The 27,820-nt window shown below is 38.9% G+C and overlaps 1 protein-coding gene across 1 annotated transcript in view; it reads left to right on the top strand.

Annotated features, from left to right (window-relative positions):
* Window positions 1-27,820, top strand: part of EBF1 (early B-cell factor 1) — a 403,442-nt gene that overhangs the window by 8,809 nt on the left and 366,813 nt on the right. Inside the window, exons 5-6 of the mRNA XM_011947685.1 lie at window positions 3,892-3,965; window positions 15,205-15,273. Of these exons, the coding sequence (XP_011803075.1) occupies window positions 3,892-3,965; window positions 15,205-15,273 (143 nt within the window). The remainder of the gene's footprint in view (window positions 1-3,891; window positions 3,966-15,204; window positions 15,274-27,820) is intronic.

Here is a 27,820-nt window from a genome sequence, read left to right as displayed (position 1 = left end):
ATTTTTCTCCCCCTCCCACCCATCTATTAGCAGGTATCCCATCTTCACTTCTGATAAACACATTGATTTATTTAAACCAGTGTTGTCTTTGTCCCTCTCACAACAGACAACCTTCCTCACAGTGAGCAGACTCATGATTTACTATGGAGGATGAAAATAAGGCTTCTTCTTGGTGTTCCATTGTCTGGGCCCTAAACCAGCTGTCTATTAAAATGGTTTCACTTAAAACAGCCAATGCTGTTTATGTGCTTCTGTGATCTCCCAGCTGATTCAACCCCAACCAGCTTTACTCATACACCACAGAGGCACATATTTAAATTAGGAAGAAACTTAGAAACTTCTCCCAAAGTTGGTGTTAGCAGGATCCCTGTCCTTTGGGGCTTAAAGTCTGGGTTTGCTGAACTGTGGACCAGCGTTGATGTGTACGCTAAATGTGGATGGGAAAATTGATGCAGGGCTATTGGTTGGGTGTGCAAGCTGCAGGGAGAACTTCATGGCATTTTGAAAATTCTTATTGTTGCCACTCTGCATCAGAGACATTCATCAAAATGAATTTATTATATATTCCTATACTGGATCCAATCAGGATGTGGATTTCTGTGCCCATACCTTCTGTATGATATGTGTACATGTGTGTATGTGTGTTTAACAATACTTTTCAGTAACAAAAACTGCTTTGGTGAGGTTAGAGGTGGATCTGTCTTTGACCGAATTCCTCTCTAGAGCTAACCTCATTACACTGAGTTTCTAGTTTACTTTAGTTACAGGATTTTAGTCCTGCTCCATGGTGGAGTTTCACTTGCTTTTGTTTCAGAAGTCACAGAAGCAGCACTGCTTTCTCTGCCTTTATGTGCTGAAAAATATTGTTCTGTAGAGGCCCCAAGGAGAGGGAGAGAAGAAACTTCACGCTTTCGCTCCTCCCTAGAGTTCCTAACTATTTCTGAGCAAATCCAGACTGATGGTTTCATTTTTCTGTGCTTGATTTGGAGAAAGATTCTGTTTTGACTCTGCTGCTGGAAGCATAGTGGCAGTGTGGTATTTGGTGAAGAGATGTATCATGGAGGCACAGGGCCTTAAACAAGTGATATTCAGTCACCAAAGAAGTGACACAGGATTTCTGGTAGTCTGTGTCATCTGCTGTTTGGGGAAGCCATGAGTGTTTTAGCATTGCATCCACTGCATATCATCATGGGCCCACTAATTTCAATGGACCAGCAGTCTTAGTAAAACTAATATTTGTATCATCTAGAAAGAATTGAAATGAGAAGATCTGATGTAACTGATAATTCCCCCTGCCTCCAAAAACCAAGCTTTTGTTTATATGTATATACGTATATATATGTGTGTATATATAGTATACAAAATATATATATGGTATACATATATATATAGTAGGCAAAGCCCCATCAGTATCTGTGAATTTATTTACCAGGTTACTTCTTTTAGCTTAGCGTGACAAATATATTATTTTTTAAAGAGTGGTAGAACCAAAACATGACAAATATTAAAGCTGAAACAGAGATTATCACAAGTATTTAGAGAACACACAAACCATGTAGTGCTAACAGGATTTAGAAGAAATGCTTCATTAGAGTTTTTTTAGCATCATGTATGAGATCTAATGAGTAATTTACTATGTTTTTTAAAAATGTTTTCAGCAGTGATTGCAGGAAATAAAGGAGGCAGATATAATTTTTGGTTTTCAAAACATTTCTAGTTAATGCATTTTCTTGAGTAATGCAAATGCTTAGGATTTTGAAAAGGTCTTTTAAGAATACAGGAAAGAATCATCAATGCATGCTGAAACTAGCGGATGAAAATTTGACACATAATAAGATATTAACACAATCTAGATTACCTCCGCAGAAGATAGTTATGAATCGCATAGGGTAAAGTAATAACTTTACCCTGGGGAAACCTGGCTGATGATCTCTGGTGGATAGCAAGCACCACCTTAACCAAATGGTCAGAATTTATGTTGCCAATAGTGGAATTAGTCAACAACATGATTTGATACACTGAGAAGAACTCAAAATCACCTCTGTGGTATCCCTGCCCTGAAGTACATAACTTTAATCCAAGCCTGAGGAAACACAGGCAAACCCAAATTGAGGGATGTTCTACAAAATAACTGGTTTGTATTCTTCAAAAATATCAATGTCATGAAATATAAAGACTCAGAAATGTTCCATATTAAAGGAGACGTGACAACCAAATGCAGCATTGGATTTTCTTTTGCTGTAAAGGACATTATTGGGTAACTGATGAATATCAATCAGTAGGGTCTGTAGATTCGATTATTATATCAATGTTAATTTTCTGATTTAGATAACTGTACTGTGGTTATGTAAGAGAATTCCTTGTTTTCAGGACATACAGGCTGAATATTTAGGGCATGTCTGCAATTTACTTAATAAATGATTCAGAAAAAAATACAGAGAAAAGAATAAAGCAAATGTAATAAAATATAAATATTTTGGTAATCTGGAAAAATCTGGATGAAGAGTATCTTGGAATTCTTTACATATTCTTGAAAGTTTTTTGTAAGTCTACAAGTATGTCAAAGTAAAACCATTTGTAAAATACAAGGTATAATAGGTTAGCCATAAAAAGTGGTTTTGATGGGCCAGTGGTGGAGAAGTATTTTCTCCTCATGCAAGTACCTTTTCTCATTTTTTATTTTATTGCAATGTTTGTTTTGTAAGGGGATCAGATACCATAACCACAGTACTCTCTGAGGATCTGTGCACACTGCGTCTTAAGTTATACTCATGATTTACAGGTTCTGAAAGTCCCAGGTTCAAAAACAAAGCACATTAGAGCCAACTACAAGTTAGTCTTGTAGCATCTCTATGTACTATATAAAGATAGTCTCTGGCTAATTTAAGTAGTTTTGTCATCAAGAAATTGAGGGTTATAGGAATGTGTGAAAGTAATTTTATTAACAATTTGAAACCGTGTGATATTAGTATTATGCAGTGATACAGTGTTAAATTAGCTAAATGTAGCCCAGTGCAGAGCCCTGCTCTGCTATTAGCTGAGTGTATTGCTTTGGTCCAGATATTAACATGTAGATCCATGAAGGCTGAGGTCCCAGGGAACCTTCTTGGTGTCCTTGAGTAAAATGTTTGTTTTACAAACACATTACAAAAAAATAGAAAAAACTATTTGGGCTGGTGAAGTGTTTTGGGACTCCAGATTTTGAAAGTCAGATGTAACTCTTCTTAGTTTAGGGAGATAACTCTGTGGCTTAAACCCCCACACACAGCATATGACAGCGAGTATTCCTGTTTGGGTGGGTGTACACCGTGTGAGAGCACATGTTCTCAGCCTGTTGACGGGAAGAGGGATTTTTCCTGATTGATGAATCATTGCAAACATGACACAGTTAGTGAATGGACTCCTTAGTTCACCTACACTTGTTTTCTACTGCTCACCCCTAGAAGACTAAATGTTGAGCCTGGAAGTAGTAAAGTGAGGAGGCAAATACATATCATTTAAAAATCAAATCCAAATGCTTTTCTGTATTTTCGGTAAATAGTATCTTAGTCTGCTAAGCCTTCTGGGTTTTCCCTCCTTATGGATGAGATTTATTTGTATTCTGTATTGAAAGGAGAATTGTGGCTGTCTTGCCCATCTCACACTCTGATCCAAAGATGTGCATCATGGCAAGCTGGTTGACGGGGCAGAGAGGAACATACCTTGTTTCATGCCTTTTGGGTTAATCCCGAATGACATACCTTCAAACAATCAGCTCAGTGATGTCTTTGGCTCCTCAAAGCTAATTTGACCTTCAGTAGTGGTGAAGTGGTTAAGAACTCAATTGTGATCTTTTTTTTTTTTCCTGCTACTTGTTTCCATTCTTAGCTAAAATTGTGCTTTTGCTTTTAGGCCATAGTGTATGAAGGCCAAGACAAGAACCCAGAAATGTGCCGAGTCTTGCTCACACATGAGATCATGTGCAGGTAAGAAATATCTTGGTCTCTCCCATTAATTAGCAAAGAGAAGATGGATTTGCATTTCAAATCTTGGTGAACTTTGGTCTTTTTTTGTGTGGGGGAGGTACACATTTATCTTGCTTCTATAGACAATCTGAAAAGAACTGTTAGATGTGAGTATTCGGTAGTAAAGTGTCAGGCATCACAGTAGTTCTCAATTATTTATTAGATTTCATCCTGAAAGACATACATTTCCATTTTGATATCACACTGTTAATGAGCACAAAGCACTGCCGTCCCCTTCTCCCTTAAAATCAAATAAAACAATATAACCCTTTTAGTGTTAATATATGCGCTCAACTGCATTGCTACTAAAATGAGTAAGAGTTCTATTGATGTCAGCAGAGTCTTCTGTTTGGGTAAGACTTGAAAGTTATAGTTCCCCTTTCTAATTCTCCCACTTGAAAATATGACTGTCCACACTTAGGCATCATTTCTTCTTAAATTGAATGTGGGTTTTTGTTTTTTCTTTTCCCTTGCATCTGACCTCTTAGTTACCCTGTATATAACTCTGACAATGTAGCTAATACTTCTCAGAGGTAGTGAGCTTTCAGAGGGATGGCAAAGATGAGTCCCTAAAAGGTATAAAATTCATGTGACCCATAGATGAGTGTCTTTATTTTTGCTTGTAATCAGACTGAAGCTACATTTGAAAACAGGCAAGTAGACCAAATTAACTTCCATGGCCTCAGCCAGGCTTACCACATGTGAGGGAACAGGCCAGGGAACAGCCCTTTAACTTGCGTTCTTATTCTGCATAAAATGACACCAGCACTTTGTTCCTAATATATTCTGAATAATTGGATAAAGCATGAAGATGCCACTGTGCATCAGAGAAAGGCTACTAATTGCTTTGTTAACCATGCAGGCTCTTCCTGGCACAATGCTGGCCTGGCTGCTGACTATTACTGACCAATCCGTTTAGGGCTTCAGCTGCTGCCTCAGCATGGGTGGGCTTTATTTGCTGCTCATAGACTTGTGGGGGAAAGCAACCTTAATACTCTACAGGTGGAAAGAAAAAGGGTTTAATGTGCTTTCTGAGTGAAATCCGAAATACCAACTTCTTCTATGTCTACAACTGTGTATGGCTATACAATTTTCATTTTTTCCCTTTTAAAAATATTTCTAACATTTTATTCTAAAATATATAGGAGTTTCACGTTTTCATTTCAGCGATTTGTAAAACTTATTAATTATTATGAAAACAGGTTATTTGTCTCTAATTTTAAAACAGTAGCAGAACCCCCAAAATATGGCAATAGATTTCTTTATATTGCTAGGCAAAAATTAATGTTATATTGTACATAGCAATTCTACAATAAAGCTGAGTTGCACCTTTCAGAATTGTGAGTAAAATTCATTTTGGAAAACATTAAAACATGACCTCTTTCTTCTTACTATCTTTTTGACCATATCTCTGTTTTGGCTTCTTACAATTAGCATGTCGTTAGAATGAATTTTCCATGTTGTACTACATGTGATTCTAGCAAAATAGGAAACAGACAGGAAGATGGATCTCAACCAATGGGCCAAATAACATCTATATATCATAGATTTGCATCTCATATCTGCACATGTTTAGACTATGCTAGAAATCATTCTATTCTTGAAACACTTAAAGATATATTATGCCTTTCACACATAGGCCTACCCTCTATTAATGCAGTTTATATTTTTCTTGTTTTTAAAATTCATTGGTCCAAAGTACTTTATTATGCTGGTTGGTGTGCTTTACTGCTGATGTTCTTTCTGTTTTTCAGAAACATAAAAATAGCAAAAATAAAATCCTCAAGCCACTGAAGGCAAATGATGATGTTTGTACCACGTGGCTAAGAGGGAAAAGCCGTATTCAAAATGTCATCCTGCTAATGTTACAGATTACGGGTTTTCCTGGCTGCCTATAGATGTATAAGGGGTACTGTTTGTTTACCAGGCCACCATGACCCTATTACACAAACCTGTCATCTATTGTGTGGCTAACAGTCTTTTAAATTGCAAATCTGATGCTCTTTAGGGGGCTTTAGGAAAAAAATTCTCACTTTCCACACTATCCTATTTCTCTTGATTTCTTGCCTGTTGTAAGTGGAAGTTGGGATGTGCTGAATTTGCACCAGGGGTGCAAATGCAGGCTCAATTATAAGCATAAAATTAGAGTCTGTTCCCCATTAATCAGGCTGGCTAATTGCTATGCACCACCATTAGCCATATGGTGTGAAAGACAGCTTGCTCTCCCCAAGATGAAATTTCTTCATTGCAGACATGAAATAGTGAGGGCCCTGGATTTTAAAATAGCTTGTTTTAGATATTTAATTTCTAAACAACTTTCCGCAGTGCTTTCTATCAAAGCTAACGGCACAATAAAACTTTGCGTTGATGTCGTGAAAGCTGTATATTTATAGTATGTCGGCTATGGTGAAGGAGACACAGAGAATTTAGATTGACAAGACAAGGCTTGGTATGATTCTGTTTTGTTGCAGGCAAAGGGAAAAAAAAAGAAAAAAATGAGAAACACCAGAGAATTGTGTCTCAGGTGGTTGCAAATTTTAAAAATCCATTGTGTTCTGTCTAAAAGGTGACCCCACTGCCTGGGCTGGCTAAGGCACTTGCCACCATTGGATTATATTATAATTGTTATTACCACTCAGAGACAAAACCTCTTTGACTTGACATGGAGCTCTTTCTGTGAAATTCTGAGAGAGTCTCTGCCTTTTTGGTAAATTGGAATCTATCATATCAATCATCATTACATTTTGCTATACCTGGTGGCTATGCTCTTAAAATAATACAGCCCAACACATGATTTTCTAAAGCATGATTCTAGAAGGGATTTGATTAAAGGACATCCTGACATCCTGTGTTTAAATGTGGATGGAAAATAGGAACTATGCTTGGTCAGTGAACCTAGTTCCCAGAGCTCTGTTTGAGGAAGACGTCTTTCCCTCATCAGTGTATGGTTTCTTACAGGACCATGAGTTCTCAGGGCTCCCTTGAGTTTCCTTTTCTTCTTTTCTCTTTTACTGACTTATTCTGGTTCCATCCTTCAGATTCCCACTTAAGCATGGCTTCTTCAGGGAAGCATCCCTGGCTCTCAGCCTGAGTCAAGTCCCATTGTTATGTTGTCCTGTAAACAGTGGTCCCCTTTTATCCATGAAAGATGTGTCGCGTGACCCACAGTGGATGCCTGAAACTGCAGATAGTATCGAACCTTACATACGCTATATTTTTCCTATACATGCATGCCTATGATCATGTTTAATTTATAAATTAGACATAATATGAGATGAACAAAAATTAGTAATAAAATAGAACAATTATAACAACAAACTGTATGAAAAGGTATGTGGATGTTCTCTGTCTCTCCAAATATCGTACAGAAGCCCAGCCCTTTGGGAGGCCAAGATGGGAGGATTATTTGAGCCCAGGAGTTCAAGACTGGCCTGGGCAACATAGTGAGACCCCCATCTCTATAAAAACTAAAAGAAAAATTAGCCAGTTGTGGTGTGTGCCTGTATTCCCACCTACTCAGGGGGCTGAGGTGGGAGGATAATCCAGGCTGCAGTAAGCCATGATTGCACCACTGCACTCCAGCTTGGATGACAGAACAAGACCCCATCTAGACACAAACAAAAAAAAAAGTGTTGTACAGGACCACAGGTAACTGAAACGGTGAAAAGCAAAACCATGGATAAGGTGGACTACTGTCTGCTTTTCTTTTCTTTCATAGCACTCAGCACACTTGTAACTTTTGGCCCACAATTTGTCTTCCTTTGCCAGACTGATTGCTTTTTGAAGGCAAGGAAGTTACTGGGTGTTCCTCTGTCTTCAGTTGTCCTATTTGTGAAATGGGGGATAATATTATTTATCTCATAGGGTGGTGATTAAGATTAAATGCAATAATCCCCATAAATGCTTATCACAGTGCCTTGACACACAGTAAGTACTGAATATCTATTGTTATTATTAATAGTAAGAGTATTTGTGTGAATAGCAGCAGCAGCAATATTTGCAGTGTGGGTCTAAGTACCCAGTGCGCAGTTGTTCAGTGTGAATGCGGATAAAAGAACTTTGAATCAAAGTGAAATGTCTACTGAAACATTCATGTACTTTGTTCATTCTAGTTGTGGTGGTTAAGGATGTTTTCATTTATTCTTTTAGCACCTACTATGTGCAAAACACTCAAAAACAGAGAGCCAGAAAAGACTTGGTTCTGCAGTAGGGGAGCTTATGGTGTGGCCTGGAAGATGATATCAGTTGTCAGATAACGAGACTGCACTCTAGAAAGGGTTGAATGTGATGAGAGATTGAGGCAAAGGGCTATGTCTATTCAGAGAAGGGAGGAAGTACTTGTAGGTGGGTAGCAGGAATAGGGAGAGGGATTTTAGAAGGTGCATGAAGTGTTTGGGCATGTCTGTTGCAATCCAGCCAAAATTTCTCTGTGGAGAGTCTTGCAGGTGGATGGTCCTGAGTTCTGGATCTGGAAATAAAGTTATGGTCAAAGATAACTGACTTCAGAGGTCATTTCCCAAGGGTGAGAGTTGAAGCTATGGGCTTAGATGATATTGACAAGGGAGGGAGAATAGAAAGAGAAGTTATGGCTATATTCTTGGGGGAATAATCACACTTAGCAAGAAGGCAGGGTGTGTTAGAGCGTTCAGAAAAAGAAACCTGAGCATAGAGAACACAGAAATAAAAGGAGGAGGCCAGGCACGGTGGCTCATGTCTACAATCCCAGCATTTTGGGAGGCTGAGGTAAGCAGGTCACTCGAAGCCACGAGTTCAAGACCAGTCTGGCCAACATGGTGAAACCCCATCTCTACCAAAAAATACAAAAATCAGCTGGGTGTTGTGGTGTGCGAACCTATGGTCCAGGGAGGCTGAGGCACGAGAATCACTTGAACCCAGGAGGTGGAGGTTGCAGTGAGCAGAAATTGTGCCACTGCACTCCATCCTGGGTGACACAGTGAGACTCCACTCCATCTCCAAAAAAAAAAAAAAAAAGATAAAAGGAGGGTGTTTCAAAGTGGGGGAGTCATATAGCAAGTGCTAGAGAGATCCAGATGGACATGAAGGCTGAGAAAGCACCAGACAGTCACTGGTAAACTTTAAAAGGAGATTCAAGTACGTACTGAGGGCCTGGATGCCTGTATTACGTGGTTGAAGTGGCAAGGAGTGACAGAGACTCTTATAAGAAGGATGTCGGCAGTGAAGAAACTAACTTAGAGAAAAGAAGGAGCGTCCTTTTAAAATTTTATACAATGGGAAAACTTGATAATGTTTGCAAACTGAAGGAAAGAATTAACCAGGGAGGGAGGAATGGCAAATGCAAAACAGAAGAGGAGTCCTTGGTGGGGCTGCTCCCAGGTAAGGCAGGATGAGATGGACCTGCGAGCTCAGGTACTTGAGTTAGTGTGATGAGGATGGATCACATACTTTAAGACACGGGAGGAAGACAGAGGATAGAAGAGCCTATTTATGCCATGGATTCTTTAGAATCAAGTCATCTTTATAGCTATTAATCAGACTATTCAGATAAATCATAGATCTCAGTCTCTAGCCACTTTAGTGAAATACGTAAGGCATCTTGTTTTTTCCTGTAAAGTTTCAAGTTTGAAATGATGCTTTTCTCCCATTGAGAAAGGCACTATTCGTAGGAAAAAGTTCCATGTCACTAAGATGAAGATCTGCCGATCCCATGACTGGGAATATTTAGGTGTTTCTTGCTCTAGTTCATGAAGCTCTAGAAATACACCACCTGTGTTAGGCTGGTAAGAAAGAGACTCATAAGTTCACTTTTCTCTGGATGCACAGATTTGTTTGGGAGACACACAGTTCTACTGAGGATAGGGCTGCTGATTTCAGTCTGCAGTGTATGTACCGCACCAGTTGCTGGCAACCTATGCCCGAGACTGGCCACATTGTTCTCCTGTCACTGGGGTTGCAGGTTCGGAAGGGATGTAAACAGTGGCCTGCTTTTAAAATCTTACCTGGGCGACAAAGCAAATTAGGAAAATCCAAGCCTTGCAAGATGCCAGCGTGGGAGAGTAAATCCCAAGTCTGTGCCTGGTACAGAGCCCAGCACACATAGTAGGAGCCTAAAAAATAATGCTTTGAGTGGATGAAGGTCCATCAGTCACACAGTAATGAGGACCTAATTATCATTGTGATTTCTTTTATTAGCACTGTCACTGTTTCCGTTAAGTGCTTTTGTATCTGTTTCATCTATGGAATTGTTTCAGTATGAGCCCTCTTCTTTCTTAAGCATAAGTGAATTCATTCTCCTGTCAGCTTTTCCTTCCTGGTTAATGCCTCTCCTGTGTATAGTGGAGGTTGGTGCCCACTCTTGGTCCTTCTAAGCTTAGCAGAAAGAACTATGGGCAGTTCCACCTGAAAAGGGAGAACTCACATGGGCAGGAAAGAGCATCGTAGTGACAAAGGAGAGGTCCTCACTCTGCTGGGCTCTAGGAAGCCACAGGGGGCTTGATATCAGCTCAGTCTACAAGAAGTCTTTCCTTCCACCACTTGTGGTTGATTTTTAATTTTTAATATAAAAGCATATTGCCATATAAAGCAGAACACTAGGCTGGGCGTGGTGGCTTGTGCCTGTAATCCCAGCACTTTGGGAGGCCGAGCTGGGTGGATCGCTTGAGCCCAGGAATTTGAGACCAGCCTGGGCAACATGGTGAGACTCAGGCTCCACAAAAAAAATACACAAAATTAGCTGGGCATGTTGGCATGTGCCTGTAGTCCCAGCTACTTAAGGGCCTGAGGTGGGAGGATCACTTGAGCTCCAGGAGGTCGAGGCTGCTGTGAGCTGAGCTGAGATCACACCACTGCACTCCAGCCTGGGAGTACAAAAAGAAAAAAAAACAAAACAAAACACTGCAAAAATATAAAAATTAAATGCATATCTTTCATTCTTCCCCACTGCCTGTTCCACTCTTTATAGGTTAACTCTTTGAAGTCCCTACATTTGAGAAATATTTCCTGATGGCCTACTGTGTGCCAGGCTTAGTTCTAGTTGCTAGGGATACAGGGGTGAACAAAACGGTCTACGACTGTCTTTGTGGGGCTTATATTCAGGTGAGAGAGACAGTAAAAGAGAAATGAATATAAAATGCAACATGGTGAGTGCTATGAGGAAAAGCGAAGCAGAATAAGGAGCTAGAGTGCTCTAGGGCAGTCAGGGAAGGCATTTCTTTCTTTCTTTTTTTTTGTTTTGAGATGGAGTTTCACCCTTGTCGCCCAGGCTGGTGTGCAATGGTGCGATCTTGGCTCACTGCAACCTCTATCTCCCGGGTTCAACTGATTCTCCCACCTCAGTCTCCTGTGTAGCTGGGATCACAGGTGCCCACCACCACACCCAGCTAATTTTTTTTTTTTTCGTATTTTTAGTAGAGACGGGGTTTCATCATGTTGGCCAGGCTGGTCTCGAACTCCTGACCTCAGGTGATCTACTTACCTCAGCCTCCCAAAGTGCTGGGATTATAGGTGTAAGCCACCATGCACGGCAGGGAAGGCGTTTCTAAAGCCATGACATTAGGCAGAGACTTGAATGAAGTGAGGGAGTGAACCATACGTGTAAAAACCATCTATTCCCCTCCCTCTCTCCCTTTCACTCTTTCATGCTTTCATTTTTCTCCCGGAAATGGGACTACACTTTGAATAGTATTCTACGACTTGGTTTTCTCAATTCACAATATACTGTAGATTTCTTTCCGTGCTGGTGCTTCTAACCCTACCTTCATTCTTTTTAATGCTGCACAGAATTCTGTATACACATGTATGTGTACACACCCATCCATATATATATGTACACACCCATATATATGTATGTACACACATATGTGTGTGTGTGTATATATATATATATTTAACAGGATTGTATTGTAGACATTATTTTGTAGCAGACACTATTTTGAGGTGCAGAACAGAAGCTGGAATGGGAATAGCCCATTTCAGGAATAATGACTATGTGATGCAGTGATGTGACCCAAGAAACAGGAAACATGTTGGGCTTATTTTTTGTACTTGGCATAAAGTTTTTTTGTAAGTGGTGTGTGACCTCCAGCCCTTTATTCTTTTTTCTGTACTTTTCTTCGATCTCCCCATTTCATTTCTATCTTTCCTTCTACACTTCTGCTCCTTGCATCTGCCTATTTCCCTAGGTCCCTTAGAACGGAATGCTTCAATTCATCTGGCTGCTCTCAGGGGCATTTTTATTTTTAGATGACGACCATACTTAAGTCAAAAGGAAAAATCTCAGGCCTAGTGTGGCATGCTTGGGAAAGGTGGTTTGTTCTATGGGGTGGGGTGGGGTGCACCTTCCTTCCATCAACAATGCCTGCCCAGAAGGTCAGTTTGGATTTATCTGTCACCCTTTTATTCTTCTGGATTGTATTTGCCTCTCAATATATAACATTCATTCATAAAATTATTAATTTATTCAACAAATTAATATTTGAGTTTTCTGTTCTACCCCAGGCCTTATGCCGCTCATTAGGTAAATAAAATTGATAGTTTCTTCCTCTAAGAAGTCTATGAGTTAAAGAAAGAGAAGAATAGGAAGAGGGAGAAAGACAATAACATATATGTAAAAATATAATTTGCATTGTGTTAAGTGCTTTTTAGAAGGAAAAAAAAACAGAAAAAACCTAATTTGGATTAAAGGTGGGGTGTCAGGCCAAACCTGTCTGGGGAAAGAGCTGTAGGCTGAGCTCTGAGGGTGAGAAAAGGTTGGCTAACTAGGGAAAGGTTGGAGGAGAGGCCCGCCAGGCAAGAGTCGGCCAGGGTCTGGGCCTGAGGTCAGATTGAACAGGGCACAACTGAGAGGGATTGAAATGGGCCAGTGAGGTAGGAGCTTGGCAAGTTGGAGGAAGGGGGCAGGAGGTTGGGAGGTGGTCTGGTATCATGTCATGTCATGGATTTGTTCTAAGTGCAGTGGAAAGCCATTAAAAGGTCTCAGGAGGTGAGGTGGCACAGTACCACTGACATTTGGAAAAGCTCACTCTGGCTCTTGCAGGGGATCAGAGTGGAGACAGAAAAGTAGGCAGCCACTGCAGAGTCCAAGGACTTGGATGGAGATGGTGTAGTGGGGAAGGAGAAAATCAGATAGGCTTGAAAAATAGACCCTTGTGCACGGGTATCAGGAAGCAGGTTGGAGGAGTTCCTGGAGGACATTTCTCCCAGGCAGGTCTGTGGGCAGCTTGCATTGCCTACTTGGTGTTTTGAAAAGGAAAATGAAGGAGAAATAGGTTTTCTCACCTGACGGTTTTCCTCCATGGGTAAAGGAGATGTGGGCTCTGTTGATGGGCTGCTTTTGGAGACCTGCAGCTTCTGCAGAACACAGGGCAGATTTGCTTGGACTTGAAGGAGGAGGGGACTGAAGGAGGTAGGTTCAGGGGGTGATAATGATGCTTCATTGTGGCTTTAGTGAAGCCAGTCATGAAGCCAAGTCTTTATACCCTTATTGCCTCAAGCCTGTTCCCTGGCATTTAGAGGTGGGTCCTGAAATTGCTCCATTTTACAGGTGAGGAATCTGAGATCTTGTGAGGTGAATTACCTTGCTCAAGTTGACATAGGCATCTCTGTCAGAATTCAGAACCAGTGTTCTTAACCACTATACTATTCGGAGAAGCCCATGATATGTAGGTATAGGGGATCAGAGTTCAGGGATGGAGAAGTTACATTTTTATGTCTTTTCTGGTATGCATTTCAACTGCTTGTATTTTCCACTGCTTCAACTACTTGTTACTTTATCTGTCTCTTAGATATCGAGATACTTTGGGTTTTCCATCCCAAAAGTAGCAGTATATAGCAGAACTCAGGCCTGGAGGAAATAGTTCCCTCTGAATCAGAAGGTGAAAGGCTATAAGAGTGGTTTTAGCTGAGGCTTTGACAAAGGAGATACAGTTCTTACTCTTACTCTCTGAATATATGAAAGAAAAACAGAAGACACCTAAGAGTGGAAACTAATTCTCTTCTCAGAGATATAGTTATGGCAAGAAAAGAGACCTTCCAATTTTGGCGAAGGACGCCCTACACAGGGGTATATTTCTGGGTCCTGAAGGTGAAGTTCAATATTTGATTCTCTCCGACAGCCCTCTAAATGTAGGCTGTATGATTCACTAAGTTGCAAGTGTGCATGTATATGTGTATCTCTTTGTGTGTACACGTGTGTGTGTAAGAGCAAGAAGTGCATATTTGCTTCTGGTGCCTGGTGAAATACAACTTTTGGAGGACCTCCCTCCCCATCTACTTCACTGCTTTTATAAGTGTGCGCCTGGTGCAGATCTTGTTTTTATTTGCAAACAAGTTTCAGATGGATTGTTTTCTGTTGATCGTTGTACTTTTCAAAAACATAAAATGTTCACCCTTTAGAAGGCATCTCAGTTTTTAAAAAACTGGAGGCCATACCTGGCGGGGGAGATTTTAGTAGTGGGTACTTTTTGAGCCTATAGGCTGTTCCTTCTCTAATATAAAGAGCGTCCTCTCACAGAGCTATGCTAATCTTTATTTCCAATGTCCATAATGCCCCCAGAAAACTTAAGTGGGGGCCAGAGCAGGCTTTTATAGCCAGAGGAATGTGAATCTCCACTTTCTTTTATCTTGCCTCTTCCTTGTCTTAATTATTGTGTTTTACCTTTATTCTCATGAAAATGGTTCAAAAGCAAACAGTTCTAGCTGTAGGATTTTTGGAAAGGCTGTGGTTAAAGCAAATGCCGCCCATAAAGAGGAAAAGAGAAGAAAAAGGAATCCATTTAATACAAAATGACTGGAGGGGGAGAAATCACTCATACTTCATTATTGATGCGTTCCACACAATTAGTGTGATCTTGAGGGAAGAACGTTTGAGCCACCCACAACCTCGAATATTCTCATTGGGTAGATGTAATAATAGTGCACTTCACAGTGAACTCTGCCAGCACCGCGGGCAGTGATGGGGAGACCCCATCTTGGGGCTCTCAGTCTTGGCTCTGGGAGAGCCCCTCTCCCCCACCTCCTTCTCTGAGCAGGGAGAGGTTAAGCCTGGCCATTAACCCATAGGTGACCCAAATAGAATTTTCTGTCCCAGGGATCCGTTGATTGCCAGGTATGGCTTTGTGGTAATTCTAGCATTTGCAACCCAGCAATTTGAGCCTTCTGTCTGCCTAAATGATGATTTTACATTGTAATGGTTGTACTAAATCCTTTTGCTTTTGCTCCATAGCCGCTGTTGTGACAAGAAAAGCTGTGGCAACCGAAATGAGACTCCCTCAGATCCAGTGATAATTGACAGGTAGGGACCACTCTTCTTTCATTGGATTCTTATTCCTCATTATAATGAAACACCTGCCCTTGTGTTGCTCATGGGCGAGGGTTAGGAATGCATGTGGCCGAAATTTGCCTGTTGGTCTTGACTTATGCTGCACTGAGCGATTTTGATTCCTGGGAAAGCCATATGGAATGTTCTTTTAGAGGCCTGTTCCTTGGATTGCTCCGGTTTTTGCCTGATTCATGCTCCTAAAGGAATATATTTTTTCTTTCCTGACTTTCTGTGGCTCAATCCTCGTGCTGTGCCAGGAAGCTTCAGAAATAAAATAATAATAGTTTGTGATTTATGAAATGTGGTTGGGTGCTTATAAATATTTAACTTTTATTTGAAAAATGTTTGAATCATTATCACTTTTAGCTACAGTAGTTCTGTTGGACATAATCCATCTACATTTTAAGGTTTTATTTATGCATAAAAGCAGTTTAAAGAGATCTGTGAACCAAGATTTTCTACTGTTATTTGCTGGGTTTGATTGCAGTATGAGACTATATTGTAAGTTGATTAATTTATCCTGCTTGTCTTAATTATTGTGTTTTTAAACAGATCCATATTACTAATCTGACATGACCAAGTAAATCACTGTAGAACAATAAATCTGTTTTAGTTGTTCGGTGCAATTTCAAATCAGTGTGCACGCATTATGCAAAGTCGCATTCCAAATATTCATTTTACATTTTAATTATTGAAATTCATTGTATGGTAACATGTATGATAAACCATTTGTTACCTAGCATTACTCATTGAGAGTTAGATGGCCTAGAAGGTTTATAGATACTGTCAATTGTCAGCTAGGAAAAGAGCTAGCATCTTGTACTAGCTGGAAAAAGAGTCTTGCCAATAAGACTGACCGATCCCTCATTGAGGAAATCAATGGTTGAACAAAAGTTTCTTTTTGGGTTTCAGCAATATTGATTTTTGACAACAATAACAACAAAAGAAAAAAAATCTTTTTTTCTACCTTTTTTGGACTCATTTTATCATTTCTCAGTTAACAACAACAACAACAGAAAACAAGATGTTTACTTTGCTTCATCATAATTTATGCCAAAAGATTGATTGTTGATTTTGGCTTATGTGAGTCTTCAGGCTTGAACCCAATTGATTGCCAAGTAGCTTTATAAAGGTTACATTTCAATCAGATATTTTAACTAAATATTCCTCACTAATATTCACTAATATATATATATCTTTGCTCCATATAAAAGTATTAGCATATTTGATTCAAAGTTAAAAGATGAGAAAGTTTGACATACGATGTGTGTGCTACCTATAGAATTAGGATAACATGTTTATCTACAAAAGCAGATACATTGTTCATATAATGGCTTTTTCTGTGATTGAACATAAATCTCCAAATGAATAAGGTCACAAGTAAATTTAACCTTTATGCTGGTTTGTTTTATTTAAATTTACCTATCCAAAATATCACTTGTTATTTTAAGCATTTTTCTTACTCCTCTGTTGAAAAGAAAGTGTACTGATCAAAGGACCAGCCCAAATAGTCCCCAAAACTTTGAAACTATAAACATTTTGTTCTGCCATGCAGTTCCTTTTGGTTTAGATGATGACAAGAGCCTTACCTTGCCACCCTCAATGGAAACACTTTTTTTTTTTGCTTGTGAATGGGTTAAGCTTTTAAGTTCTTCATTTGGTTTGAAGCTGTGACTCTGATATAGAAGGTTGATATGACTGTGGTTTGAATAACATTTGATTTTGACCTGTTCCTGTGGGTTGCGATGGCATAAGAAACTTGACTCAGCAGCACTGTAATTAGCCTGGCCCCTGTTTTTGAAACAGGATTGTGTTACCTGGATTGCATTAGTGTGGCTTCTATTGTTGCCGCCTTGCATCTGTCCCAGAAGGGTACTTAAAACCTTTTCTTGGCTGGGGTAGTTCAAACAATTTAGGCAAAATAAGTATGCACTTTATGCTGTTGGTGGCTTCAGAGATATTACTCATGACATTTATCCTTTTTATTTTTTTCCCCCCTTTGGTTTGACAAAGTAGAAAACAGTGTGTATCCAATCTTGGTCTCTTCAGATAGGAGTACTTTAAAAACAGCTGAAACTCAGTGTATGTGCAAAGCCCCACAGCATATGTTTATTCGCTGGCTGTTGCCATTGTCTCTGATGAACTATCTTTTCATGCAGTGATGCCAGTTGATATGCAAAACCCCATTTAGCTATTTTTATTTGCATCTGAGTTTTCAGAATTTATTTGTCCTTCAGGCTGCCAAAGGTTTTAAAAGCTCCAGTCCTGTCTGTGCTGATATGTGAAACTTCCATTTTTAACAATGAGAGAAGAGAATAACAACAAGAAAAGAACTTATGCAAGAAAGGGCAAAATAGAAAAGATTTTTCAATTCCATAATATTGCTGCAAAGGAGAAAAAATGAAGGCAACTGTGTTTGAATTTCATAGTTTCCAATTTGATTCTATATTACTGATTGCATAATATCTGTGTTACGTGCTTAGGGTTTGATTTGCTTTCGGATTTATGGATGCGAATCGCTGAATATTTTGTAAAAATAGGCTTTGAGGCCTGCATTCAGTAGCAATAGTAACTGTTTTCAAAAGATGCATACTATATGCAATTACAGAGCTGAGAGTACAGGCAATTCTTGCATTAGGATTTAGCATAGTTTTAACACGCAGTTAACTTTTGAGCACCAATAATTTTTAGCTCTCTTTGCTCGTCCTTCGGAATTTGGGAGAACACTGCTATTTTTATCAGTCAAAAGACTTTTAGCAGTGGTTATTCAGGAAAACTATTTATAGGGTAAAGAGAAGAGGCTTTCTGGTCATAGTACAATCGTGTAGGGCAAGCTATTTCTGTGTTAAAAAATTATTTGCTACCAGTGACTTTGGGACATCAGCCTGGCATATCCTATCAAAAAAGTAGAATTAACAAAATCAGCAGTTGCAAACTGTGATTTAGAAAAGGGGCTTCTATTATACTTCATCCTTATGGCATGCACAGACTAAGAAAAATATGACCCCAATTCTTTTTACAATCATGACAATTTGTCAAGTCACTTCAGAAAAGTTTATAGAAAAAATGCTGTAAATGTAGGAAGCGCACATCTGGAGTTGAATGCCAGGTTACATTTCTGTGTAATGCCAAATAGCTTGATTAAGAAGCACATAACCCAGCCTGCACTCAGTGATCCAGATATTTGAGCTGCGTAGACATGGGAAAAGTCAAATGTGTTATGTTCAATAGCAAATGACCAGGAACTAATAACAGCAGATTTCATTATTTTTGAGGTAAAGGGCTATGTGTGGTAATTATTGTTAAAGTAAAAAGCAAAAAATGACTTCCAGTTATTGAATTAAGGTGGAGATTGATTTAACATATTCACACAGTAACTAGTATTTCAATTTAAAAGGGTTGCAATAAACTTCATGTTTAGAAATCGAATAAATAGGAGTTTTATTACCACATTGGATATACTTGTGTCCTAACCTTTTTTCTTGGAGTTATCTTAGTTCAATAAATAAAACCTCATTAGACTATTCCCATTTCAACGAGTTTATTAAATTTTGCAGGAGTAATTAGCATAAGTTGTGCTAATTTTTCTGGAAGACTAATGAGGGAGGTTCTTAATTAGGTTTACTTTGTAAGAATCAGAAAAGATGATAATGACAAAAGTCACATAGGGTAGTCTGAATTGGGAACCCAGTTTTTCTGCATCTATTAAAAAATCTTTCACTTTCTATATGGAAACTTTTTAATAAATGTTGAAACTGAATATATTAAGTATACAGACTGTTATTCCATATCTAGTTAGGATGACCAGTCATTTTTGATTTGCTTCCCAAAAGTCTTTATTTTCCTAAACTATCTCTGAGCAATGACATGGATGAATACAGATAGTCTTATAAAAACATTTCTTTCTCCAAAGTATGCTAGAGGTTTCTTTTCACACAGACTCCTGAAGTTTCTGGCTAGATTTCTGTTGCTTATTTGCAGTGGGGCGGGATCCGGGGCAGCTTGATGTTTGTTTGTTTGTTTTTTTCAATTTTGAATTAGTGTGATTGCTGAAATGAACCATTAAGTAAGGGTGACAATGTGAGTGTCATTCCTTATGCAATGAATCCTTACCTGTTAACAAGTGGATTTTTTTTTTTCTTTAGTAGATAGAAATACTAAAGGATAAAATTCCATCTCAAATTATGTTCTCCTATTGGTGTGAACTTAGACCTAGTTTTTTAAGGATATAATGTAGCTCCAGTAACCTACAAGTTTGGGTTCCTCAAAACCGATAATTACAATGTGGATGTTAAAAGCCTGTCAACTTATGTACCTCTAGGAATTTTGAGTTTGTTTATTGTAATGTTAACAGAATTACCATGCCTTTTTCCCACATTTTTAAGAATTCCTATATCTATATGTATAGCTATGGGATTTAGGCCTTGACATGTGACATAAAAAAATACACAAATTTTGTAAAATGAAAAACCTAGTCTGTTTGGAATTACTTCAGGTCACACTTATCTAAGGGTCTCCTATAAAGGAAAAAAAAATGCCTATATTTGTTTTTTCCAGATTTGTCTAAAGATCTTCCACATCTAGATCACTTCCATTTAGGTAACACTAATTGGGTTTGTTTTATGATTATCTGAAATAGAATGTTCAGTAATGAAAATATTAGAATGCCCGTTTGCCTGTTGATTTTATATGATGTACATCACATGAACAGAAAAGCTTAGCCACGTTAGGGTTGCTTGGATAAACAAGTTTATTGAAGATTCATTCTTTTTCTAAGAGGTATAAATTCTGTGGTAAGACTTTTCAGAAAAGTGCAGTGTTGGCTTATTAACAAGCTAATTTTCTTCATTAAATTGACCCCAATGTATTTATATAACATATATGCCCATATGTATAATAGGAAAACAATATAAAAACTTTAGAATTAGAAGAGATCTATCTAACTATCCATCCATCCATCCATCCATCCACCCATCCACCCACATACTTTCTACCATTGGGTCGGGCGTGGTATATATTTGCCAAGGATTGTAGAGGCATTTGGGCCTTTCAACAATCAATGGCTTTCTTCTGTCTTTTATAATCAGAGGTAAATTCCAATATTTATTTATTTTTTGTCATCCACATAAAGTCCTCCATTAACATGAACATAAATATATACTTGTATTAAAGTTGCAAATGAGGGTTTTAGTCAGCTTCATGATTTCATTTCAATGCCCTTTCAACTCTTATCATTTTGGTCTCCATCCAGTTTTCAGAAGGACCAACCACCATCAATGCATAATCATTCTGCACTGTACACAAATGGCTGTCTGGGGCATGAAGAACCAGAGGTGTAAATGCGTTTCTCAGCGTTCTGATAAACCTTTTATACCACCTGATTTTGTAACCTTGACTGCTTGGTTAAAATAAAAGGAGGAGGAATTCACTCTCTAAAATTGCCCTAGGCAGAAAAATTATTGTGTTTTTGGTTGGTTTGAGAGGTTTGCATTTTTTCAAAAGTGAAAAGCCAGCATTGACACTGAGCATGAATTTAAGACTGTTTATTAACCCTAGTGTGTTTAAACATTTGTCTTCTCAGTGGGAATTCATATGTGATTATTAGCAATGAGACTTATGTGAATGAGTATCATTCTAAATTTTATCACATATCAGATAATACCGTTCTGAATATGAGATGAGCCCCATACATTTGTGTGCAGTTTGCTACTGTGATAAGAAAATAACTAATACAATAAGCTAATAACAGTCTATATTCCATTCGCTATCAGCTATTCCCAAATACACAACCAGAGTACATTAAAATGCATTTCAAATATGCTGATAATGTATCATAATGCAAAGTACTTTTACATGGTATAATACTATTGCAGACACTGTATAATGAACAACAGTGGTTTTCCTGTAAAGGAAATAATGGCAGCAACTTCCAAGAAATGTATTTAACGGAGCTTCAGAGAATCGGTAGTGTGTATGTGTAGCATGGCCTGGGTGTCAGCCCGTGGTGTAGGTTTTTAATCCCACGTCATCATAAGTTTGCTTTTGTAACAGTTCTGGAAAAATACAGAAAAGCAGTTCAAAGTCCCCTGTGTGTCCCGTTAGCAACTATGCACAATCATTTTGCGATGAGAATATATCATTAAACATGCTTTTACTTTCCTAAAATAAGCTGCTTAGAATGGGGGAAAAAACTCTCTCCAAGTGTAACTCTCCATTGATAAATTCCCCTCATTTCCTCATTTCCCTCTACTGCCAGCGCCCGGTTAACTCTCTAATAAAAATTGACCAGATTTTAAAAACTCCATTTAGAGGTTCCTACATAAAGAGATGGTATTTTGGTCACTTTAATTTGCATGAGATGTTATCTGAAATAGACCACTAATTCTTCCTTCTCACAGCCCCCGATCCCATTCCTCTCTTTACAAACCGTGTAACTACATACTGTCCAGGACAATATAAAAGTGACCTCAATACCCCTATTGCAATCAATGAAATATGGTGAACAGTACAGATTTGTCTTTCATTGCTCCCTGCCTTTAAAGGTGTGAGTAGATGAGGAAAAATCTCCCTTACAAACTATTTCTCCAGTTATAAGTCTTTGTCCAGAAGCAGATGAAGGTTTTAACGTTACAGTACTTATAATAGAATTTTAATTGCCCTAATCCTGCTAAAGTGTGAAGCTGACTGTGTGTGTGTGTGTGTGTGTGTGTGTGTGTGTGTGAGTGTGTATATGTATTCCTAAAAGGGAGGGGAGTCAGAAAAAAAAAAAAAAAAAATCTTTGTTACATTTTCATGGGTGGGGCAGGGGGTGTCACTTATGTTAAATGGTACAAACTTAATTAAACCGATTCTGGAGAAGAACAGGCCATTGGCCTGTTCCATCTATGAAATGTGTACTCTACTTTCAGTGAGAACAGAGTGGTCTTCTATGTGCTTTGGGAATTTCTATTTTTGAAAGTGAAGTGCTTCGTTCCTGTTGCAAACATGCCCTAAACCCTACTTGTAATGACTGAACTAGACAAGCTGGCAAATTATATAGCTCAATCCTACACAATAACCTCCAAAATGGCACTCGGTAACTATACCGTCCTGCTAACTGTTTAAGGCACAATAGTTTTGTAATATAATATAAAGTAATGGTGTTAGCCAACACATCTTTAATAAGATATTGTTCGTGCCTTTGCCATATGCTACAGAGCAGCCTCTCACTCGGTGGGCCTTTTGATTCCTCTCAATAAGATTATTTCAAATACTCTAATCCTGAATCATTGACATGAATACAAAAGCCTAGTGACATCTAATAGATGCCTCTTAGCTTTGCTTTTCCTCTTGTTCCTTTCCTTTTTCTTCTCTTTTTACCTGACAAAAAGCTCATAGACACTTGGGCTCTGTCTCTCAGTAGCAGCATGGGGGGCTCCTCGTGAAATATAAAGGGGGAAAAAGGACTGACAGAGGCCCGATAAGCTACAGAGTGAAGGGCCATAGATTAAAAGTAAATGCCAGTAAATCCTACCCTGTACACTCACTTGTTCTTTTATTGTTTTCTTTAACACTTTCAGAGCCAGGGCAGGGAAAAAAACAGAAAATAGTAATCAAGTTGTCCACGTACATTTTTAATCTGGACACTGTCACTATTATACATATTTTATGGGGCTTTGGCAACATTCTCAAATTTTGGTTCATGTAAAGGTTGTGGTGTTTTTTTTTTATGCCCTTTTAATCAATATCAAGAATCCCTCAAGAACTTTTTTGCTCATTTGCTGCTCAATTGACTAAATATTGATACCATGTGTGGGTAGGAAGAGCCCTTCTGTAGGGTGTGAACACTGGGGCTCAGGACACGACGTCTTCAAGGCTGAAATAACTTTTTTTCTTTTCTTTTTTAATCGATGAATTGAAAATTATCAAAGCAAAATGATAGGATATTTTGTTTCAAGACATCAGCTGCTGCTTTTTCATGTGGTGCTGCTCCCTGCCAGTGCTGTGAATTCTCCGCCTGTGCCGGGTGGTGCACACGACTTAGACTCTGCTGGTGCATGCCGAGGAGTCAGGAGCCCAGCTGGGTAACTTTTCTAATGGTCAAAAGGTTGTTCCCTCCTCCAACTTCCTGAAGCAACCATGATTTGACTAAAGCTCTTTTTTATTCCACCTGAATATCAGACAGTCATGCTGCTGGCAATTATTTATTGTTTTCTAGAGGTAAGCTACTGAGATTTTCCCCACCTGTTTTTAATGTGCTTCTCATTCATAAGTATTCTGATCTCTTAGTAATATCTGAAAATATCACTTTTAATAGTCTTGAGTATACTATTGGCTGAAGTCCCCTTACAGGATGGAAAGTTAGTTTGAAGAACTATGGACCCACATCAGGTTTGGCTACACACTACACACACACACACACACACACACACACACACACACTACAGAGACCCCCCCCAAAAAAAAACATGAAAAGAGAGCAGTCTCTTTTTCATTTTTAAAAAAGTTCTTTAGAAAAGAAAGTTGGTTAAGAGTTCACCTGGTTGTCTTTGAAGCTGTTACCAACAGTGTTGAAAACACGTGTTTCTCTACACAGTCTTGTTGTTTTCCTAAAGCCAGATTCTAATGTCAGATATATGGGATATGTCTCAGAATATGGTTTTAAAAACTGAGTTGTTCTTCCTGTAGCTGTAGAAATGAGAGTGCCCTGATCTGGCTCATAAAGACCGGCATCTGAATCCTGGTCTATAAGCACCTTAGAACAAAGCAAGCAAAACCCCTGATCACTGTGAGTTTAATAGTAGCTTACATCTAAATGGCACTTCCAGCATTTTAGAGCACTTCAGGGTATACCATCTCAGAAAATTCTCTGCACAAATTGACTCCATTTGACAGATCTGTAAACTGAGGCACACAGCCTAAGGAACTGTCCACTTTATTGGTGACAAAACAAGTGATTAGAAACTCCACATCTCCTATCTCCCAGACTGATTTTTCCCTTTTCTCAATTGCTCAGCTAAAAACAGTTTTCAGTATTTCATAATGTCTCTTTTATTTCATTTTTCTTGCTATTCACAGCTCCTTTTCATGTATTACTCTAAACCTATTTACCAAGCCAGCTTTCTTAGTTGATGTCACAATTAACTTTCAGGATTTTATACACACACACACACACACACACACATACATATATACACACACATATATATACATATATGTCACTGTTTATTGTACTCATTGCTGGAGCAATGTTTGAGTTCTTATGTCCTCATTTAACTTGATTGTGTATTTCCTTGAGAAAAACATCAGTAATCCATAGAGAAATCTGGGAGGAGGCACAGTATGATGGCAAAGGCATAGATTTTGGAGTGCATTGGCTAAGGGATCCAGTTTCTCCACAGCTACTTATTAGTAGCTGAGCCTCAGGGGAATTAGTTTTCTCATCTTCAAAATGGGAAAAGTCACTTCCATTTTGAAGCGTTGTGAGGATTACAACACCTAGCACTGGGCTTGGCACATATCAGGTGCTTAAAATCAGGTAGCTCTTGCAATTTGAGCATCATATATTCCATGTGGATTTTCATTCTTAATGTGATTGTTGCCATGGGACTTTCTTTTGAGCACAATTACCTTACTGAAGTTCATCACGGTAGCTAAATCTCCTTAGATGAAGACTCACTCATTGTTTTGTTTCCACAAATATTTGTTAAGTCTCTATTATATGTCATGCACTGTTTTTAGGGTTGGGGGTATAACAGTGAAAAAGATCAACATAGTTCCGGGCTTCATGGAGCTTTCTCAGTGTCTCAGTGTTGATCTCTGCCCCCAGTTCCCCCAGAATAGTTAGAATAGTAATGGCAAGTATAAACAAATAATATATTGATATATATGTTTTAAAAATAGAAGAATGCCATTTTAGACTGGGATCAGAAGAGAAATATCCTCGGGTTAAAGTCGCCTTTTAGCTCATACCCAGAGGTATCGAACTTGGGCAAACTCTGTGGCCTTATTGTGCTCTTCTGAGACAGTCTACACATTGGTTAAGACTGAAGGAAGAGATCTCTAAGACTCTTTCCAACTATGGAATTCTAATTTTAGCTGTTTGTGGTATTGCTGAGCACAGGCAGGTAGACGAGCTCTTTTGAGGGTAGGTTGTAAGCTAAGAGGGCAGCGACTATGCTCAGCACAGTGCCTCCCTCCTGCATACTAGATGCTTGGGGTTTGTTTTTGTGAAAGGAAAGAATGACAGGAACTAGAAATGCAGTTGTTGTATCTGGTGGTCTCATCTCTCTGTCTAAAGACAGGCTTGTTATAACTACACAGTAAAGTGAAATGGCACTGCCATTAAAGAATGATGAGGAACAGAAAATGTAAGATAAAATATTAAATTTGTTGCACTTAAAAATGTTAATCTTCACATGATTACCACGCAAATCTCCTCATTGCCTAACTGTTTAATTGATCAAGTAAATCATGGAGCAGACAAGTGAAAATCTCTGCTGTTGACATTCTCACAAAGCATATTTTCAAGAATATATTTTATTAACTATGTGTATTATACATGATAATGGGAATTTTTTATTTTTTAAAAACACATATATGTGGCATCCTTTGCAAATCATCAGATTTCAGAGAGTTTGGGGGAAGGCTCCATCTTTTGCAGGGCAAAACTTCAGCCATCCTCTATTATGTCAAATGTGAAATCAGTGTCAGAAGGACCTATGTGCAAGCAGTGCCTTTGTTTTATATACTATTAGAAGACTTCAGAATTCACCAGTTTTTCTTTCAGGCAGGTATAGCATTGACATGGTACTCTGGAGATTGAAGGGTTAATTAATTCTCTTTCTCTCCCTCCCCCCTCCCCAATCATGTCCCCCACCCCCAATCCCATCATGTGCCTGGTTGACTCTGAAAGAAGGGGCTTGAAGTTGCCCACAGGGCATCCCTTTCCCCAGCCTTCTCCAAGGCCACCTGGGCAGACGGGGAGCTTGCCTTCTGTCCTTAGGACACAAAATCCAATCAGTCGCCTGGCCTGCCAGTGTCTCTGACCTGTGAGCTGGGAAGAGGGAGGAGAAGCAGAGGCCCTCACATTTGATAGACTGCATCTTTGTGGCTTTAGGGGGCTCCTGTGTCTACTCGAGGAAGGAAGTTCTCCCTTATTTTAAGATAAGGTGTCATTCATGAGAGCAATGTGCTGAACTAATCAGGTTAATTGAGAGGCCCTGAGTCGTCCTCATTGAGCCCATCTCTTCTTCCTGTTAAAGGCAGATAGCACAGACAGAAAGATTACACGTATTTTAGTTTAGTTTTTTCCAAAAGCTTATGAAATAATGTAGGCAGGCAGGGAACGTAGGTTCAGCTGAATGTCATTCAGGCTATTTGAGCATGGATTCTTATCGTAGAACAATGTAGCATTCAAAAAATAATAAGGGAATAGGCTCTCCTCCAGATTGAAAGATGAGTGTCTCTGAATGTCTGATACACTCTTTTTTTTTTCTTAATATTATATTAAACTAACCTGAGCATTTCAGATCAGCTAGGAAAGAATGTTGGTTGAAGAGTCCAGTTAGATTCCTCCGTGGCTATTTTATTTAAGATTGGAACATAAAAAAAAAAAAATTCTCATTGTGATGTGTCATTAGTGATAAGTAGCTTCTTGAGCCATGTTTCGATTCTTCGGCTTCCGAGCCGGACACTAGGGGCTGTGGCCCTGACTAATCGCATCTCGGACCTCCCTCTGGAGCAACCGAGCAGAGAAGAAAACAGAGCTGTTTCAACTGAATTCCATAAAGGGCGGGGGCTCCTCCTCCCTCCTCTCCTCTCAAAATGATTTGTCATAGTTTAATTTTAAACACTATCATTGACTATTCTTTCTTTCTACCCCACCTCGTTCCACCTTTTTTTTTTTCTTGGAAGTTCCAGGAATGACTTTAATTATCTCCACAATCAAATTCTCGTTGCTGCCTCTGTGAAAGTGTGCAGTCATAGATTGCAGGGATTATTTTCTTTAGCACTTGGGGATAGAGAAACCGGTTGTTTCAAAATGAGAACCAGCTGGTTCCACAGAGCCCTTATTTAATGGGGAGCCACTTTGTACACAAAGCTTTTGCTCAGGTCAGTCATTATGGCAAACCCCAAATCAGCAGTGTTTGGTCTATCACCCTGTATTAAATGTCGAGTGAGGAGTGATTTAGCAGATATGATAATAATAATAATAATAATTAAGAAAAACCCAGCACACTCTGCATCTTTCATTTTGCCTCAACTAAACACTCTGGTTTGGAAGGAACATTTCTCAAACTTCTTCCTACAGTAATTATAATCATAGACCTAGTTTACCACCGCTCTCTCATAGATGGCTGAGGGGTGTGTGTGTGTGTGTGTGTGTGTGTGTGTGTGTGTAGCTTTAACTCTCTCTAAATCTAGAAAATAAAATTAAGCTCATCTTTCAACATAATCTTTTATCTGACAAGCACAGTAGACAGATGAAAGGTAGATAGCGAAGCTGTAGGTCCCCTTAATAGAACCAATTGGAGGGCAG

Source organism: Colobus angolensis, unplaced genomic scaffold (assembly GCF_000951035.1).
Source record: "Colobus angolensis palliatus isolate OR3802 unplaced genomic scaffold, Cang.pa_1.0 Scaffold27, whole genome shotgun sequence".
NCBI lineage: Eukaryota > Metazoa > Chordata > Mammalia > Primates > Cercopithecidae > Colobus > Colobus angolensis.
This window is presented reverse-complemented; position numbering and strand designations above follow the sequence as displayed.